Below are 20071 nucleotides of genomic sequence, written 5' to 3'. Positions count from 1 at the left end.
TCACACTACCAAAGGAAAGAAAAATATTATTGCTATAAGGGGGAGAAAATTTCCACCACTGAGTTCCTTTATTTTTTTCTCACATTTATCAGCACAGAGAAAGTAACAAAAGATAACTACAAGACCTTTTGAAATTACTTTTTACACTACGAACTTAGAAATTAAAATTATATATGAGTACCGTGAACTTAGAAATTAAGAATCAACATGACACTTCATGATAGTTTTAAAAAGTCTCTTGGAAAAGCACTTCCAATATACTGAATATATTTCCAGTGATTTCAGCAGGTTTAAATACTGCATGTATTTTCCACTCAGGATTCTACCAGGTAACAAATCACAGCTAAAACTCAGTGTTAAAACCAAGTGAGGGCAAAGAGCTACAGGTCATTTAAGAGAATCCAGTGAAGTCGATGATACTAACTGCATGAGCAAGGATTCCTTCTGTAAGTTAAGCCAGCAGCAACAGGTTTGCAAATTGCATGGATTTTCAAAATTTTTAAATCAGATATTGCCCTGCCTTTTGTTTTATTTCATAAAAGTGTACAAATGAGTTTTTTTCTGTAAAGGAGGTTCAGGTCTTGCAGTACACATCATATTTTAATTTTTCTCCCAGCTTAGTTCCCTCTAAGCATACTTTGAATTTGGCATCCATTTCCTGGTTCTGAGCTTCAGTGAAAAGATTTTTCCAGTCTCCAACAACACCTGATACATAAAGAGAAGTTAAATATTACTCTTGACTGTAAGGACCAAGGAGTATGATTTAAAACAAAAAACTACTTTGTCTCTATTATGATCATATTTCAGGATAATCCTTTTTTTTTCTCTTTTTTCCTGCAAGAAAAAAATCTCTGACCCAAGAATACACTCTTATGTGTGCTTTATGTTTGGTGTCCTCAACAGAATGTGAACATAGGAAGCTACTGGTCTGCCTTCATAGCTTCGGCATGTGCCTTGTACAGCTGCAGAAGACTACAACGTGGCTTTTAACTGCAAGAGCTTTGTGCACTGCAACCACACACTGCCCCAAACTGCAGTCCACCTTTAATCTACGTTTTGGAGAGCCCAGAGTCTGAGGTTGTCTGAGTCTACAGCTCTAGCTTAGCCTCTGGCTAGAAGACACAGTTCAATCTGTGTCGTGTCTGGATTCCAAGCACTGACGAGATTCTTAAGCTATTACAAGGGTTACTTAGAAAACTCAAGAAGAAAAGCCTGTGGAGGCACTCTGTAGACCTAGCGCTAGGCTAGCCCCAGTACTCACAGAAGCCAAAATAAAATTATTCCTTGTTTTAAATGGTGCTTACTGCATAGCACGACTGAAGGGTGTACTACTTGTAGTGCACTTCTGCTAATATTATACAGGGCTTTACTGGATGGCATTTGCCCTTGGGATGAAATCAAGTGAAGCATCCTGAAGCACAATGTTTCTTAAACAACTCCCAACCTTGAAAACCATACATAAAGATTAAGCATCTACTGATCCAAATTCCTGTCTGCCAAGACACAGTGCTACCATTCACCACCCCGGCAAAATACAAACAAATTTACCTTTGCGGAAAAGAATTGAGCCAACAGCACCATGAGTCTCCTGAGCCTTATCCTTCACTGCCTGGAAAGTGGCCCTGTCCGCAATGGACTGGATCTCTTCCGCCGTTGGGGAGAATCCAAAGAATTCAGCTATCTGCTTTACACTGCCAGTCAGGTTCTGAAAGCAATACAGTGAAAGGGAGACAGGCAATACGCTTCCTCTAAAAAAAGACACCCACTTGGGATGTGCATTGGCATCATATATATTAACCATATATATCTTCCTCCACAGTATGTTTTCTGCATTACACTGGAGTTCAGGTTTTGTACAGCCAGACTCAACCTGTCGCTAAAATCAACTTGATTTTGCTCTTTCAGAGACCTGTGCCTTTTCCTGTTAATTTCAGCAGATTTCAAGGAATGGGCTCAGATGTGTTTTGCCTGTCAGTATTCAGCATCTGCTTTACCTCTTTCAGGTCTTCATACATTATGACCATAGTATTCTCATCCTCAATGTGTTTGTTCCAGGTGACTGCATGATCAAAATAGGATCCCCAGCCAACTGTAAAGGAGAGAAAAAAGCATCAGTGTGACCTTCTTTTCTTACTGGGCTATTCTTTCTCCCCAGTTGAAAAATTGCCTTCTGTTGCCTATCAGTACATCAGTGCAAGCAAACGGAACAGCCTGTCCCTTCTGTGGTACCGTACTCCACAACAGCATGGCAGAGGCTTCCTCTGGACTTTTGTAGGTGAGTGGTTTCCACACAGAAACACGAGTCTCACTATGTGCTTCCCCTCTCTTACTATATTGTCATATAAACATCTCTTAAAAGCCAAAGCCAGACATCAGTCTATGCCTAAAATTCGAGTTGCTAATGAGGTGTTTTGCCTCATGTTCAGAAACAGTAAAGACAACAAACTGTCATTTCATTAACACTTTGGATCCACAGCACTTCCTCCATTGCAGAATGTTGACCCAATGCCTTTGTCCAGCTGCCATGCAACTTCCTCACCCTTGCTTGGAAGTGCAGAATACCCAGAAGCAAAGCATCTTTTGGATGTTCTCCCCGCTCTGGCATTCAGCTGCCTCCTTTTATCATGACGTATGCCGATCAGTAAACTAATCATGACACAGCTGTTTTCCCACTGGCCCCATTTTTTTTGTTTTTAGGTATATTTTTTTTCTGTTGCTTCTTCAGCTACACTCAGTAACTACAACAATACCTTTCCCATTCATGAACTCTAAGAAGAACTCATCCCAGGAGCTGTAACTGGGGACACTTGGCACATTGTTGTGGAAATGGAAAAATGAAACAGCTGTATCTTTAGGGTTTCGAAACAACACTAGTATCTGGAGTGGGAGAAAGAGATCAACAACTTTAGATCATTTACTTCCCCTGGCAACCAAAATGAGAGCATAACCAAACATTCTGCAATCAATAACATACTCGGGGCTATAAAATATTTTATTAATTAAGGCATGGTGAACAAACTTATAATAAAGACTTTGTTACCACTTCTAAAATTTGCTTGTGTCATGAAAGAATTGCAGAAAGAAGCAACTGGAAAAACAGTAATACTGTCATTGAATACGATCCCATAACTATCTAAGACCTGGGAAATTGTAAGGAACCGTTTGCCAACGCCCTGCTAGGAAAAGCTCAGTTCAATTCTCCTTCAGGAAACCACAGCTGTTACAATTATGTCCCATTTTTCAAAGCATGGCAATAATGTTCTTGAAATCCTAAGAGACTGTAATCCTCAGAGAAGTGTAAACACTTCTGAAAATGTTATACACATTTGGTTTTTTTATACGTTATACTTTTTCCTGTCATACAGGAAAAATTACCAATGAAACATGGAAAAAATCCATCTCTCTTAACCAATTATTTCCTTCATCTGTGGTACATCTCACAAGTTCTCTGTATCCACCATTGTTCAGTAAATTAGTATCAGAAATATTAAAGTTTTAACCATGTGACTCTTTGCAAGGAGACAGCCAATGTCCCAGAGACACAGCTGCCACATTCATTCCCACCACGTTCGTGCATAGGAAAGAGTAGCATAAAACAGGAAAGCGCGACACTCCAGCCATTTCTGAGCACTGCAACAGCCTCTAGATCTGTTCTTGTTTATGTCAACTACAGCACCCCTAAGGCTACTGTAAATTGTAGGGGGTGTTAAGCCAGCCCAGGCATCACGAGACTCCCACCATCTCCAAGCTGCTTTCCACCAGTGCCACCTGCCTGAGTGCAAGAAAAGGATGTAGCTCCAAAATTACTCTTGTATGCTGGTACTGTTTGAAAGATGAGGCTCGTTCTTCAAAACAGAAAAAAGCCCACCTTGGCTTTGTTCTTGAAAATAGACTTGGGGAGGCAATCATAATTCAGATGTGTTGCCAAAATCCTTGGGGACGGAATCTGCTTCATCCTCTTTAGAAATAAACAGAACCATAAGTGAGAACAAGTTTATCATATGAGTGCAGCAATGATTTGTGAGAGTTGCCTGTGTGAAACAGCCCCTAATCAAAAGGCATTAGGCAACAAAGATTATCTTTTTTCCCCTCTCAGGAGAGATATTTTTACTTGCTGCATGACTTCATTTTAATAACTTGTGTGAGGGGGTGTAGGACAGAGAAAGCAACAGACTTTAATGGTTCAATAGTTTCTTTTCACTAACCTGATATTTATCTGGATCTCCACATTCAATAAATGGTAGTTCTGTGCTTACAGGTTTACTCTGGATAGTTGTAAATATCAAATCACTTAAAATCTGGATAAGCCAGTTCACACCTGCACCAAGAAGCGCAGAGAACAAAATAAAGCATATCAGAAGTTTGTGCAAGATCTCAAAGCCTTCTCATTACATGCCTTAATTCAGCATAATAGACAGTCATCAAATGACAAATAACGCTAAAGTTCTCAGTTATAAACACAATAATGTTTCCCGTTAATGAGATCTTCAACAGCTTCTTAACTGTGACCTTCTTGGCTCACTTATAACTGGTACATGGAAAGCACTGGGGGCAGAACTGACTCAACAATGCACTAAACACCTTTTTAATATATTCATAAACCAGGCAGTGACAGACAATAAAGGGAGCTTTCCTGTCTTTTACAGAGGAACACCTGGGAAGGTTCTGGATGGAAGAAGAAAGGACCAAGCAAGGAGGCTTGCTCTTTCTGTGGAGGAAAGCATTTGCCTCTCTAGTCCCCTGGGGCCAGGACGAAGTGGAGTAACCTATTCAATGTCACTGCCAGGGCTTGTCCTCAGTAGTGCCTGTTGCTGTCTCCATAAAGCGCATGCCAGAACAAGCGCTAGAAGAGGTGCTACCCACTTGACACCTACATCCCCCCCCCACACACACACACACACACTTTCTGGAATGGATCTTGCAGCAAAGCCTCCCCAATACCACATCCCGTTCCAGTGTGAGCCTGTGGCCAGCTCCTGGAGCTGCGCCGTGGTGCCAGCTTCCCCAAGGTTTTTAGGAATCATATTTGCTCTACTGATGCTCTGCTGATTGCCGGCAGGATGTGGGGATGCGCTTGGAAAGCTTCCCACCGGGCCCACGGAGATGGAGCTGTGGAGCTGTCACCACCTCCTGCATGCTGCAAGTCCCCTGTGAACACAGCTGCCAGAGGTACTAACAAGGAATACACAATGCAAACAGCTTTAACATCATGCTTTCAGTGGAAAGTTACTCCCAAAAAGGAATAACTTCCACCCTACGTTACATAAAGTGCTTCGGGATGCTTGGATGGAAGCAGCTGATACATTTATACAGTAATGTGTATACAGTCAGTACACAACACAAAATGTCTTAAAACACATATATTACATGTATACACCAACCAATATCATATTTATATATGACATGGTATGTGTACCATTCATATCATGCTCCCATTTATGTACAGATCAGAGCCAAAAGCATTAAGAATTTCCAAATCCACGTCCTCATCTGCCCAGTATTAACTCCATGTGCACAAATACAAATTTTATTTTTACAAAAAGCTACAACTGACAAACCTAAAATTCCTAGCCTCCAAATCCCCAACTGGCTTCTCAATCATGCAACCCATCCCTGGGAAGTACTGCATCCTGGAGCTCCATTGTCCTCCTCAATAGTTCTCTGCATCAGTTTTCCTCTCTACTGCACACATCTGAATGGGGGGAAAACCTTTTATATAGTGAGAATTCACTGTAACTTAACCTTCATAATACCTAGTAAGTAAAAGGAATGAAGCTTTTGAACAGCCATAACGTGAGTCCTTCATCATGCATGCTCAGAACCATCTAAACCTGCCAAATGCCAAAGAGTTTGAGCCCTGCAAGGAAAACACCTGAGAAGCTGGCAGAGGAAACCAGACACCAGGCTCCCTGAGCTCAAGAGGGAAAGAGAGCTGCAGAGAGATTTTTCTTACTGCCTGGTGACATTATGGCTTGGTGGGTCCGAGTGTCACATCAAGCAGCAAAAGGGAGCCCAGCAATTTCTGGTTTCAAACTGGGGCAGCTAATCTTTCCTTCTCACTCTTCATCCTTCTCTCACGCCTTTTTTCCCCCTACTTTGCAAGCCATAGGGAATTAGGACAAGAATCTATTTAGCACCGTTTAAGAGTGTAAAAGCAAACATCCAAATGGGAGAAAATTCCAATTCACCTGCAGACTGTGACTACCATGCACTGCAGAAACACAGCATTTTCTCTCCCTCCTGCTATCCCATTTCTTCCACGCAAGCTCCTGTACATGCTTTTCCACCAGTGCCTGCCAGTAACAGGGTACTGCATTCCCCAGCAAACCACAGGGAGCTGTGATACTCCCCCTCCTAGTGAACAACTGGCAGTGGTCTTTGCCAAGATTTCCCCCTCCTGACCTACCACAAACTGCCTGGTATTAAGTGTGAGCTCTCTTTCTTTATCTACTGATCCCTCTCCCTGAGCAGGAGAGATTCACTGAGTTACTAAACCTCAGAGGCTATCAGCGTCGTGACTCCATGTCTGAACTCTTCCAAACTCCGTGAGAAATCAAAACCAGTACCAAGTTATAACAACGACCTTTTAAGTCTTTATAAGGTCCAGCAGAACTCTAATCCCAAACCCAACGGAATTATGAGCTCCTTAAGATGCACATTTCGCATTTTGTGCCAGCTCCATCCCTTTGTATTTGCTTTCTCTTGGTTCAATGTTCTGTCCCACAGCTGATATAGATTCACCCTAAACATTACAGGCATACTTCTTAAGCCCCTAAATACACCACAGTTTCTTTCCTGGTCAGAACTCACCGATCAGTGGGAATTCTATGTGCCTAATGAGACCTTGGCCAAGGACTCTCCGGTTAGAGAGCAACTTGACCACATCTGCTACCACGCTAGTGCAATGAAATCCTTCCCTGGGCCCGTATTTTCTCCAGCAACCCTAAGCTTCTGCTTCTTGGGTCTCACAGAAGAAACATATGCTTGTATAAGATTTCCTAGATTAGCAAAACCCACCTCTTCCTTGTAAGCAATCATGTCACACTTGATATTTAATAAAACTGATCAAAATCAACTAGTTGGTTCGTTAGTGGTTTTTTCACTGCTCCTGTTGCATCTTTCATCCTTTCCGCAGACTTCTAATTAGAAGATTTAGACTTCCAGTATGTCTTAGTCAATACCATTTTGCAGTCACAAAACAAAAAACTATGATGATATTGAATAATGCCAAGAAGCAGCTAAAAATTTTGCAAGTAAAGATGCTGTGCTCTGTCATTTTCTACTCATTAAAAAGTTTAATGCATAACTTTATTGCTGTTCTGCACTACACTATGCTACATTACTAACACACTTCTCAGAATACAGTTTATCACACTGGCATAGTTGTCTTGTCACACCGATACATAAAAGACTATATGCTGTATTCTCACTTCTTCAGCCAAAAAAGTTTTGAACACTAAAACTTCCTTTCAGAAACATAAACCATGTTAAAAAGCAGTGCAACTGACTGCTTGAATAAGACAAAGCAGGACAAAAACCTGCTGCCTCTGGTTGTAGTAGAAATGCCCAGTGTCCTCACACAATGTACAACCACAAACAGTTGGTTTTCCTTCTTATCGTGTCAGCTAATTAGTTATTGTAGACTACAGCAACAAATTTATAATGTATTCACCGCATTTGGGGTAGGACACCAGCACCATATCATCTCTTCTGGCTTCCAGGTTCTCCAGAGCTTGGAACGTTTCCACGCTGCACACTGTGGCAGGATACGGGGTCCCTCAATAGGAGAACCGCAGCTCCTTCAAGGTGAGCCCTTCAGACTTTGCCAGCGCTTTATTTATCTCATCAGCAAAGTTGTTTTTATCCTCAGCCATGTTTACCACCTTTGGGGTATGAAACTGTTGGTCTAATGCAGCAAGTGCCTTTAAACAGACATTTTCAAGGGGTGGAGTCAAAATCCTTGGCATTACTTTTGCCCTCCCTCAAATCTGATACGTTTCTTTCTCTTCTCCTTTCCCACCTTTCTAGAAATGGAAGAGGGGTTGATCCTGTCCACTTACAATCTACAGAGCAGGAATTATTTTAGTCAGACATCGCACTGAGAGCAAGTAATACTTGCAAGCTTAGCCACCAGACAAAACGGAATTGGAAAGTGAATCACCCTGTATGAATAAGCAGCAAAATTATATCTGATCTTAAATAACATTAATAGGGAAAAAAGCATCTCATAAAGACAAGGAATTCCCTATGGGGAAAAATCCCAAGAGGTTTTATTTGGCAGTAATCAATCCTATATTTTAAGTTAAAAGAAACAGTGAGCGAATAATAGAAAACAATTAAATCATCAAAACTAAACCAGGAAGAATGCTACTGAGAGCAAAGATACAGCCATTTTAGGTTCTAAGCGCGCTTCTGTGGGAGCTAGTTTGCACTGAAGCCCTTTTTCACGGTAAAAAGGCAATTAAATACTGAGATCCTGCATGGCACAGTTTTTTTTCAACATCTCGATCATAGAACCAGGACCCCTTTACAATGGCCATGCACCTTAATGTATCTAGCTGCCTTTCCGCCTAGCAGGGCACGGACCGGTGCTGGCTCCCGGGAGCAGGGCGGCTCTCCCAGCGGCTGCAGCAGCGGAAAGCAGCGCCGAGGCGCAGGCCTGTCCCTCACCCCAGGGGCACCCGCTCGAGGCCCTCACCGTGGGGCAGCCAGCCCCGGCCCGGCCCCCGAGCTGCGCTGGGCACACACCCCGCCAGCCCACAGCTGCAGCGGCCAGGCGAGGCCAGCGGGCCCCCGGGCACCAAGGAAATGCGGTAGCCAGTCGGGCCCGCGCCAGCAGCCCGCGGGGCCCGCCAAGGGCGAGCGGCGGCGGCCGGGGACCGCCGCCTGCACCCTGCGCCATCACCGTGCTGAGGGGCGGCCCCGCCAGGGCCTGTCCGGGCCGCAGCGGGGCTGAGGCGCGCCTCCTCCGCCTTCTCTCGGCTACCCCCCACAGCCCCGGGCCGTCCGCCTGCCACCGGGCAGCACCGCCGCCAGGACGGCCGGCGCCGGGTCGGCCATTACGAGGCCGAGGGAAGGCGCGGCGGCGAGGGGAGCGGCGGGGAGCGGAGCGCGCCAACGGCGGGGCCGGGCGCACGGCGCATGCGCAGCCGCTGCCGGCGGTGCGGGCGGGGTGCAGGCCGCGGCGGCCATGGCGCGGCGCCTGCTGCGGGGGCTGCTGCTGCTGGAGGCGGCGGGGCTGCTGGGCGCCCTCCTGCTCTACCGCGCCATGGAGCGCAGCCAAGGTGCCGCGGGGCGGGGGCGCTCCTCCGGGCGGGCGCGGGCTCTCCCGGAGAAGCTGCCGTGTGAGGTCGGCGGTGGGGGCTGTGGGTGTCGGCGCGCTCGGTGGCACCTGAAGGACAGCTGTTAAGAGAAGCAGCTGCTGGTTTAGTTTTACAAAACCAAAACGGGGGTGGGGGGGGTGGAATTTTGAACAGCGCCACCAGGAACAGCGCTGAGTCTTGCGTGTGCTCATAGTAACGGCAGCGGCTCCAATAGGGCCTTCAGCCGGAGCGGGGCGCAGCGAGGCGGGCAGGGCCCGTCAGCCCCGGCCGTGTGGCGCTCGGCCCCGCAGCGTGCCCAGGCAGCCCGCCTGGCGTGGGGCAGCCGGCAGCAGCTTCCAGCTGATGTGCCTCCAGGCGCCCCCCTCTCTCCGACCGTGGGCTCGGTGCCCGGGTGACACACAAACAAGCCCAGCGCCAGCTTGTTACCGGGTTTGCCCCGCACAGCCCCGGCAGCGGCTGCTGTGCCTGCGAGGCCACCAGCCCGCCCCTTCCAGCAGTAGCGCGGTCCTCACACACAGTTCAACCTGAACTTCACCTATGCTACACCAGTTTGCATTTGTTAACCTTACGCAATCTTTTTTTGCGTTCTTATTAAAAAAATACGTAACAAAAACGTGGAGTGTAGATGCATCGCTATCTTGGTAACTTGGTGCAGGGTGTTAATCGTTTCTCATTTCTACCCCTTTTCAGTCCTAGGTCCTAGTTCTTATGTGCCTGTGCAGAAAATTTTCTTGACCTGTAGTTCAGTAAGGTGCAGCGGGCTCATCTAACAGCTGTGTCCTCAGACAGAGGCTTTTACAGCTTTCTTTGTGCTAGTACTAGCATTGATAAGATCCTTCTGTGAGCTGCTGTAAATCATTAAAAGAGCATAAAGCTATCATTACGTGATTTTCTACTGGGTTGCCAAAGCAGCCCCCAGGACGATTCAGCAAACACCTAAAGCTGTGTAAGGAAACAAAGTAGTTTTCCCAGTTTTCATTTGCATGTCAGTCTATGAGAGACATTCAGCTTGCTGTGAATCTGTAGCTCGTATTTGGTTATCACAATGGTGAGGAAGCTCAGAAAACACTGTGATGATGGTAGGGCTGCACATATGAGTAACCTGAATAGAGCCTGTGATACAATTTTTAAACAGTACATTCAGATCATGTTATTTAGTTATTTAATGGTAGCTGTAACTAAGGAGCTCAGACAAGTAATCTAGTTAGAAAAATAGTGCATTTAGTTATTCATCTTAAAATATGTTGGGTAAAGTAACTGTGATTTATCTTCTCAGATTTCAGATACACAATGCAGAAGAGGTTTCCATCAATTCTGGAAGGTAGGTTTGTAGTTGTTGACTTCAGGAGGATGGTTGACGCTTCTGTTGCATCTTATGCATAAAACAGATTTTATTATTGCTTAAAACTTACCCCAGGAAACACTGCAGAAGTGTTTATTGTTATGCATGAGTGTGGCTGGAGTGTCAGACTGTTGGATAGAGTCCTCAGAACTGGGGGACTACGCATCCAACAAAACCGGCCACAAAGCGGCTCACCTTCAGACACGCCCAAGTTAGAGCTAACATGGAATTTCCTATTTTTCAGTGTATTACAAATCCAATGAGTGGTCTGGAATTCACGGCATAAGAGAGAATGACCAAATGACATGGTTAAGCAGCAAGAACTGAAGTAAGAAAGATGTGTGACTAATTAAAAATTATCATTTAAGAATAATTACTGTAAAAATGTCCACATTAAAACGTCCAGTTCATCTTTTTGATTTCTTGCCTTTGTACTTGTTTTTCAGCGCTCTGTGCCTGAACTGTTTCTTCTTTTTGATGATGCTTTTCACATCCCTATTGTGAAGCCACTTGTCACGCTCTATTTCCCACTGGATCTGTTTGACATCTGTAGGAGGAAAGGTGAGAAATGAGGAGCTGATGGGATACCTCTGACCACGATGTGGAATACAGACGAATATGTAGAAGTTTGAACTTGGTTACTGTATTTATAAATGTTAATAAAGTGCAAGCTGCTGATATTTTTTGACACCAGAGGAAAGTTTTGGTTTTCTCATTTCACAAAACATACCCTACCATCTCAGAATCTCAGAGTTTAACACTGCTCTTCCCATTGCTTTGTATTTTACTAATGCTAGACACAGTTGTGTTAGGAGTACACAGTGTTTGAGCGCTGTTAACATTTTCCAGGTGACACCAGCAAGACTTGCAAAAGCTCTACAAAGGACTGATTATTCGGTCAGTGCTATCCTGGTTTCTGCTGGGTGGCAGTTAATTTTCTTTTCAGTAGCTGGTGCAGTGCTGTGTTTTGGATTTAGTATGAAAATACTGTTGGTAACACACTGATGTTTTTAGTTGTTGCTGAGTAATGTTTATAATAAGTCAAAGACTTCTCAGTTTTAGTCCCCACCAGTGAGCAGGCTGGGGGGCACAAGAAGCTGGGAGGGGACACAGCCAGGACAGCTGACCCGAACTGGCCAGAGGGATATTCTGTACCATATGACATAACGCTGAGTATACAGACTGGGGGGGGAGTTGGTCTGGAGCTGGCAGTCACTGCTCATGGACTGGCTGGGCATCAGTTAGTGAGTGGATGGTGAGCAACTGTATTGTGCATCACTTGGGGTTTTTTTCCCCCACCTTGGATTTTATTCCTCTCCCCCTCTCTCTCCTTTTCATTACAATTATTATTATCGTTTTAATTTATTTCAATTATTAAGTTGTTCTTCCGTCAACCCATGAGTTTTACTTTTCTCCCCAGTTCTGCTCCCCATCCCACGGTGGGGGCTGGAGCAAGCGAGCAACTGCGTGGTACTTAGTTACCAGCTGGGGTCAAACCATGACAAATGTATACACATTTAATTCATTAGAATTATTTCTGGGAAACTACTTTTGCTTCACCAATACTGCAAGGAAATACCCTGGTAGGTAGATAGACAGTCATGCCTTATGCCTTCCCTTGCCAAGAATCCAGGACAGTCTTTTATCAGAGCAAAATCACACCAACACTTGACAACAGCATACTGCCTGTCCTTATTCACGGTGTGAAAGGGGCACATGATAGCTTCTTCCTCTTTCCTGAAGCCTTGTTCACTCCAGTAGTCACAGTTAATATTGAGCAGCTCTCATAATTGAATAAAACTAAAGTCATGTCTTGCTGACATTGAGCTACTGTTGCTACCGTGTGGTTTCTGACCATGTGTATGTATCAGTTAAAGAAGGTACATCTTTTTAAGTACAGACTCTGAAGAGAAAGAAGTAAACCAGTATTACAACTGTCAGCTATTTGCAGCATGTACTTACTTGCATTATCTCTGTTGGCCATGGCGTTCATTCCAATATTGTCAAACTTGGACCCAGCATTTTCATCCAGCAGATAGCCAAACTTTAAAGAGAGAATTTTTAGTATTTTATTACAAAGACAGGTAAAATGCTTCATCACCTTTTGCTAGGCACGGATCAAACTCACCTCTTCTGCAGATGCTAGTATATTGGCATCTGGGAGTTTTCTCTTCTTTCCTCGACTAGATCCTTCAAATAAAAAGTATTATTCTTAAGAGACAGAATTTCAAGTTCACAAAGGCATTAAAACAGTGGGTTTAATTTATTTTTTTTTATTTAATGAAACCACCTAAAATAGCTGTGGTAAGAAATTTTTATTCTCCACCTGCCCGAAAAAAAAAAAAAGAAGAAGAAAGGTTCCCAACCAAGAACTAAACAGCACAAATCTGTGCATCAGGTGTTAGTTTTAGGTGCACAGACTGTTGGCACAATGCCATCCTTCCTTCAAAAGTTCCTCCTTCGATTCGTACTCCTTCAACAGCAGATTGTCACTCTGAATCAGGCAACACTGGTTGGAGGACAACCCCCTTTTCATTTATGGTTTACTCAAATCCAAACCGAGATCCAAAAGTACAGATAATCTACTGTACTAAACTCCTCTGATTCCAAAGTTTTTCAGACTCTGTATTTGTGTCAAGCCTTCTCAAACAGAAATCATGGCAGTGGTTCCTTACCTTCAAGCGATCCCACAAAATGCATATCTTTCTTCCTCTTGCTCTTTTTGCTGACAGACTTCAATTGCTTGTCATTGTTCAGGTCTGATGGGGGGGGGGCGGGGGAAGATACATCAGCCTCCCATTCTCACACCATGTACATGTGTTCAAAGCACAGCAGAGTAACATTCCTTTTTAGGTATATGTGTCATAATGGTCCGAGTCTTTACAAAAGTTTGAAACACAGCGCACGCAACCCAATTAACAATTGGTCAGTGGTGTGCCATTATTTATGCTTTTTTTCCATAACACCAAAAGGATTGAAATATGATACTAAGATAAATACAATATGAAGGCTAAAAGCAAGTGTTATGTAAACCTTGTACGTCTGCTTGGTAAGTTTGGTGAAATAATAATCTCATGAAAAATTCATGTGTTAACAGCTGTATGAATAGTTTACCTCCTCTACCTGTGACCTTTAGCTGAAACACTCCATTAATCTGTGCTTTTCCAGCCACATAAACTGTATACCACGTAAACTGCTTTTCAGCTAAAAAGATAATAAAACTGCGCAGGTGCAATGATCAGTTATTATTACAGTGGTAATAAAAATGTGGGGGTTTAGCTGTATTACAGGAGTAAGCTTTTACTTATGAGACAGCAGTTTAAATAAATGTTACCTCATCTAAAGAAAAAAAAATAATCAACATTAACTAGGTCTAAAAAAATGAAAAAATTACCAAGTACCAGATTCTTATTTTTCTCTTTTAGATTTTTTAATGTTTCTGCCTATTCTAGCCAGTTTTCAGAATGAAAGAAACATGTCTTGTTTCCAAGTTTTTATACCCAGATACCTAATTCCCACTTTCACCTAAGAGGCTGTGCCATGAAATATTTCTCTCAAGACTTCATTGTCCGGAGAAGGACTTCTTGTCACTTCTTTACTGAAAAGCCAAAACTTCCACCTAGGTAACTAAATCTGGATTTATATATATATGTAATTACTTATTAGGTGATTTGTTTTTAATGCTTTTCTTCTCATTTATCAATAATAACCAGTACTTTACCCAGGCTATTACCATCATCAGACACATCCAGAAATACACCTCCTTCTTCATCCATATCATCTCCAAAGTCTTCCTCCATACTTCCTAAGGAGACTTCCTCATCGTCCAGATCACTGAATTCATCTTCATCACCAGAATCCTCCCAGTCAGCACTGGATTCCTCACTTCTTTGGCCTTTCTTACCACCTTTGGTTTTCTTTTTTATATTACTAAAAAAAAACCCAAAAAGTAGCAAGCCTAGCACTTCATCTGGCAAAACACTTTCCAGCTAGGTAACATCTATCTACTGACACTGTTAGAAAAGTTCAACATTAGTGCAAACTACTGTCAATGTAGGCTAAGACCTGAGAAGCATGTATTATGCACGCAGATATGTTTTCAACATCAGCATATGGAACTATATTCTTATAGTAAGTCAAGCATTCTAAGAAGATCTGGAGAAAAGCCTATTGTGAAATTAACAGAAATGTCAGCTTCAGTAGTTTATCTCCTATATGCCTTTGCTCCTTTTCAGAAAGTCTTTTCTGTAAAACACACAAACTGCTGGTATCCCTAGCAACTCTACTAAATGAAGAAATAAGATGACTTTTAAAAAAAAAAATTATGAAAGGAAACATGGTTCTTCATGTACTAGATGGTTATTTGGGTTTTGTCTCCTCTGGTATTTTTCACTCACACCGGTCTGGATCACAAAAATCTAGGTTTCACTAGAAGTTAAAGCTTCAATTCTCCTTTCACCTCAAGTAAAAAACACTTCTGTGCTGATTCGAAAGCTGTATTACAGATACATTTAAGTAAAAAATAGGCTACTTAATCATTCACGGCCGGACTCAATGATCTTAAAGGTCTTTTCCAACCTAAATGATTCTATGATTAATGAAACTGCTAACTTCCCGAGAACTGAGCTCTGTGACTCTGGATTCCACAAAGTTTATTTACTGTGTTAGGTCCAGTTACAACCACTCCTTACAGCAGCAGTACCATTATGCCTCATTCTGCTTGCTTTTGTACTTGGTAATTCTCAAACTGAAACCTAAGACAATGAAAACAAGATCTTACCTTGCTTACTGGGTTGCTGCATTTTATAAATAAAATACTACATGGGATTACCCAGGGTTCAACTGCTATTACCTTTTTTGCAAGGTGATATTCCGAGTCTTTTTGAAAAAGAATATCCGATTTTGTGGAGTAAAACTCTATGCAGGTATTAAATCAAGAGATGAGAGAACCAATTTCCAGTCTTACCCAGCAAAATCAAGGTCATCCTGGTTGACATTAATGGCATTATCTGCAGCTTCAAATTCATCTAGGGGAAAAAAAAAATATTTATTACTACAAAGTCAAACAAAGAAATATGAAATAATTACAAAATATATTGGTTTTAGGTGTCATTTTCCTGAACAGTTTATATGATCTGCATCAGTTACAAAGGGTGCTGGTACAAAAGGGTTCACACTCCTAGAAAAATACTGCACAAAATAGTTACCCACAGCTAACTGGACTTTTTCTGAAAAAACATTTTCCTTTGAAAAAATAATAAAAGTCATATTATCCAGGATGTAATTTCTGGCTAGAACCAGATGACATGGGAAGCAGACAAGCACAAATGGACACGCAATTGCCCAGTGATTCAAGCTTAGTTGGCAGATGGGATGCTCCAAGTCAGATAGAACAAAGATCCAATTAAGATACCCCAAGCAAGTGTCCTGCCAGCTAGCCTGTATGTTAATTTTCAGATTAGACAGAAAAGCAAGCAGAACTAGAGGATGAAAGCTCCTATCACCAGATTCACTTAGGAACAAACTGCTATATAAAATAGAAGACAAAAACAAAACTGAAAAATTAAACCTGTTTCAAAGAGTAAAGATTAACATTAGAGGGTCCTTAATTTAAGCTTCTGAATTATGAAGCAAATCCCAAGAGACAGTCAGCTTATTAGTGATACTAATAAAAAACAACCACCACAATTAGTAATGGATTCTTGTCCTAACAAAGACCATACTAATTGAGATACTAAGGAAGAATCCTGCTACAGGAGTTCAGAATTCTCTAAACATATTGTATAAAGCAGTTACAGAGAGCTAACTGGGTATTTTTTTTTTTCCAAATACATGTATTACTGTACAATCAAAATATGATATCATAAAATAATGGGCATTTTATGGTACACTAACAGATCTAGATTCTGTAACAAATCAAACACTATTTCCAAAGCAAAGTAGATGCTATAGGAAGTGCTAAGAATACTGCAGAAGTTTGCCAAGGATCTAAGGGAACTAATAACCTCTTGAAAGATGCTAGGAACAACAATGAGAGAAACTGTCAGATTAAAAAAGGCCAAGCAGTAAAGGAAGAATAGAAGCAGATGTTACATGCTGTTAAAAAAAGTTACTTTTATCTCTCAGACTACATTAGGGAAAAACAAAAAGACATGAGCTCCCACTCATCAGCTTATGCTCAAAATCAGTTTCCACCCACGTGAACAAGCCAACTACTGGAGTCGTGAGCAGAAGACCTCTTTTACAGGATGGCCATCCAGCTGGCTTACGTGATGGACACTATGACATAGAAGGGGAATTTGAAAGCCAGTTTTCTTCCACTTCCATATTCCTTTATCTGGCTCTTTTCCACAATATAAACTATAAAAAAAATAAACTAATAATTTGCAAAAGCAGGAAATATTGGAAGAGTTACTGCAAGGAAAAACACAACCTCACCCAATGCTCTTTCAAATTCATCATCATCTACGTCTTCCACACTCTCTTCATCATCCTGACGCCTTTGTTTCTCTCTCTTCTTATCAAACTTTGAATAAAATCTGAAATAACATATTGATCTCAGACACAAAATTACAAGTGATGATCTTTATGACAAGGTTTTAAATAAAAAAAAAAACAACCTTGCAGATTGTTTAACATGTATGTTACCAGTTTAAAATTTTAAGTAATGGTTTCAAACACATCTCAAATCAGAGATTTAGATTTACTTTGGTTTTCAAAGAGTAAGCCATGTACTGTAAGATTTAAAACAAATTTCACAACCAGAAGTGCCAGAAATTATTCTGAACATAGTGAATTTATAAAAGGGCACAGGAAAGATGTGAAAATCTGCCTTATACTGATAAGGAAGAAAGGATCAAGTTCAACCTGAATCTAATTGGGAGGAAAATAAAATATATGCAACAGACTCATCCGTTAAGTTCTGTTAAACATGTCCTCCCCAGCCCTCTTCTTTTGTGTGCTTAGTTTTACCTTCCGTCAGCTATTTTAAACCATTTTCTCTCCTTCACTTCATATTAAAGAACCACCAAACACAGAAGGCAATTTTGATCATATATAAGAGCAAACGAGTGCGGCACTTCATATGGAAGACTTTCAATGTGTAATCTCAGTGTCAGTCATCTTTAATTTAACAATACCATTAACTTTTCAGACAGGGGCATGACTTTAAGCTGCTTTTCTTCAATCTCAAAATGAATACCACTGTTTTATTTATTTATATTACAATCCTCGATATTATAATATCAATTAATTAAAAATAGTAAAACTCCATTAACCTGATACTTCAAAAATTTTAAAAGCCCCTACAGCAATGAATTCATTAAACAAAAACAAAAAAAACCCCCACAAAGTTAATTACACAAAATAAATGAAGTTAATTCAAACACTAATTCCTAAGGAGACCCTCACATATAACTAGTATTTTGATCTAGTAAGAACAAATCTTTGCTAAATATCACTCCAATTTTAGTGTTGCAGTTGCATTTTTATATCATGATCTGAAAGCCAACTAAACAGAAAGAACTATGAATACAAAAAAAATAAATACACAGAAAACTAGCTCCTCTGACTTTTTTTGCTTTGTTCCATTCTAATAAACTTTGATGCTAGTAATGTAAACAAGGTATATTCCAGGTTTTTATAAATACACTTCTAATGCATAAGAATTACCACATTCACCATTACCCATTGTATAAGGCTTCTTTATTACAATGTCAAGTTACTTAATCTTGGGCTATAAGCACTGATTTCATAAGTGATATAAGCCTTTGTTCATAAGTGATATTCTTTCCCAAGGACTTCTGAAAAATACTGAAATTACGTTCTAAGGAAAGTACTGTCCTCAGAAGTCACTCAAATTAATCACATTTTGAAAACACCTGGAATGCCAGAGAATAGTTACGAAATGTAACTGGTTTTGATAGCTTTGCTTCTAAAAAACAACCCTTTAAATGGAATGCTCATAAGCATTTCATTACCTGTGAAAAAACACTTCATTCACTGGGATTTTGCTTTCATCTTTGGCTCGGAATTCTTTACTGTTGACTGCAAAAACAAAGGACAAACTGATTTCATCTCCAGTTGAAATGATTGTTACTCTTTTAAAAAGTTAAACAGCATGCACAGATAAAATTACACAGGTACGCAGTGTCATTCATTAAATAAAGTGGAGCTCATCTCGCAAACTATTAAAAGTAACAGTTCTCAGTGTACATACTGATACTTAGGAGCAGACCCTATGGAAAAACATAGGGGGCACAGCCCTAACCAGGTTTTAATCTATGTATAAGCAAGGGAGGTTTTGCAATCACCTAAAGCAGGAATGCATTCTAAAAAAAAGTAAAACAAAAAAAGTAGGAAATAAGATAAACTAGCTGTCATACACTAAAACACTGGAAACACTTCTGCCCAGCACTGCGGGCAGTAGAAATGCTCATTAGCAGCTGCAAGGCAGGACTGTACACCTGCTAGGTATGCTGAGCATCACCCTGCCACCACTTCTGAGGAACTGAAGCAAAATAGGATGCTGCAAGAGCAGATCGACTAGGGTATTGATCAGGTTCCCTGTGGACAAGATTTTTACCCTCCTACATTCCCCTTTCCTCCCTCATCTCAGAAGTAAACCAAAGGAGAAAAAGGGTGACTCAACCACTTCCTTGGGCAGCCTGTTCCAAAACCTGACATCCAGCCCCCTGCCCGGCTCTGGACACGCTCCAGCCCCTCAGCGTCCCCCCTGCAGTGAGGGGCCTGAAACACCCCAGGGTGCGAGATGTGGCCCCACCAGTGCTGAGGGCCCTTCCCCGCCGGGCAGTTCCCAGCCCCTGCCCCAGCCTGCAGCTGCGGGGGGCTGGTGTGACCCTCGGGCAGGGCCCGGCACTGAGCCCTGTGGAACCTCACCCCATCGGCCCGGCCTGCCCAGACCCCCCTGCAGAGCCTCCTGCCCCCCAGCAGGTCAGCGCTCCCCCAGCCTGGGGGCAGCTGGGAACTGGCTGAGGGTGCGCTCGATCCCCTCATTCAGTTCATTGATATTAAACAGAACTGGCCCCAGTACTGGGCCCTGGAGAACCACTGGTGACCATCCTCCAGCGCGATGTAACTCCATTCCCCACCACTCCCTGGGCTCGGCGGCCAGGCAGCTTTTAACCCAATGTAAAGCCCGGAAGCTCCCCCTTCCTTACTTCCCTGAGAATCAAAAACCCTATCATTTTGTGATCACTATGCCCAGGACGGCCTCCAACCATCACACCACCACACACAAGTCCTTCTCTGTTCAGTTAAAAAGGTCCAGCAGGGCACCTTCCCTGGCTGGCTCGCTGAGCAGCTGTGTCAGGAAGTTCTCTCCTACACACTCTGAGAACCTCCTACACTGTTCATACATTTCTCAATGGGATGGCTAAACGTAAGG

General features: G+C 42.3%; 3 protein-coding genes across 4 annotated transcripts in view; 1 reads left to right on the top strand and 2 right to left on the bottom strand.

Moving 5' to 3' along the window:
• Window positions 1–204: 204 nt before the first annotated feature.
• On the bottom strand, window positions 205–8575 carry SULT6B1 (sulfotransferase family 6B member 1). Its single transcript, XM_005244625.4, is given in 7 exon segments — window positions 205–705; window positions 1549–1705; window positions 1995–2089; window positions 2751–2877; window positions 3869–3958; window positions 4206–4318; window positions 7673–8575. Coding segments are annotated over 7 exon segments (1008 nt in total). The 5' UTR covers window positions 7968–8575; the 3' UTR covers window positions 205–574.
• Window positions 8248–11353, top strand: LOC101920186 (60S ribosomal protein L22-like). The gene is made up of 5 exons (XM_055816459.1): window positions 8248–8280; window positions 8559–9284; window positions 10600–10644; window positions 10910–10993; window positions 11112–11353. Exons 1-4 carry the CDS (start codon window positions 8248–8250, stop codon window positions 10949–10951), a joined length of 846 nt encoding a protein of 281 aa, XP_055672434.1. The 3' UTR covers window positions 10952–10993; window positions 11112–11353.
• CEBPZ (CCAAT enhancer binding protein zeta) overlaps window positions 10469–20071 on the bottom strand; it is a 17170-nt gene continuing 7567 nt past the window's right edge. Inside the window, exons 9-16 of one of the 2 annotated variants that reach the window (XM_055816460.1) lie at window positions 18645–18711; window positions 17104–17204; window positions 15632–15692; window positions 14387–14595; window positions 13341–13424; window positions 12794–12855; window positions 12628–12709; window positions 10469–11212 (exon numbers count right to left, since the gene is read on the bottom strand). In XM_055816460.1, the coding sequence (XP_055672435.1) occupies window positions 11073–11212; window positions 12628–12709; window positions 12794–12855; window positions 13341–13424; window positions 14387–14595; window positions 15632–15692; window positions 17104–17204; window positions 18645–18711 (806 nt within the window). In that variant the 3' untranslated portion in view covers window positions 10469–11072. The remainder of the gene's footprint in view (window positions 11213–12627; window positions 12710–12793; window positions 12856–13340; window positions 13425–14386; window positions 14596–15631; window positions 15693–17103; window positions 17205–18644; window positions 18712–20071) is intronic. The other variant, XM_055816461.1, reaches the window with a different exon arrangement.

The sequence above is a fragment of the Falco peregrinus genome, chromosome 11 (assembly GCF_023634155.1).
Source record: "Falco peregrinus isolate bFalPer1 chromosome 11, bFalPer1.pri, whole genome shotgun sequence".
NCBI lineage: Eukaryota > Metazoa > Chordata > Aves > Falconiformes > Falconidae > Falco > Falco peregrinus.
The sequence above is the reverse complement of the archived record's forward strand: the minus strand, read 5'-3'. Positions and strand labels throughout refer to the sequence as shown.

Excerpts from the sequence above, each read along its gene's own strand:
- LOC101920186 (XM_055816459.1), top strand. The coding sequence starts at position 8,248 with ATGGGGAAAAATCCCAAGAGGTTTTATTTGGCA. Across the intron at positions 9,285-10,599 it reads CGCCATGGAGCGCAGCCAAG|ATTTCAGATACACAATGCAG; the intron begins GTGCCGCGGGGC and ends TTATCTTCTCAG. Across the intron at positions 10,645-10,909 it reads GTTTCCATCAATTCTGGAAG|TGTATTACAAATCCAATGAG; the intron begins GTAGGTTTGTAG and ends CCTATTTTTCAG.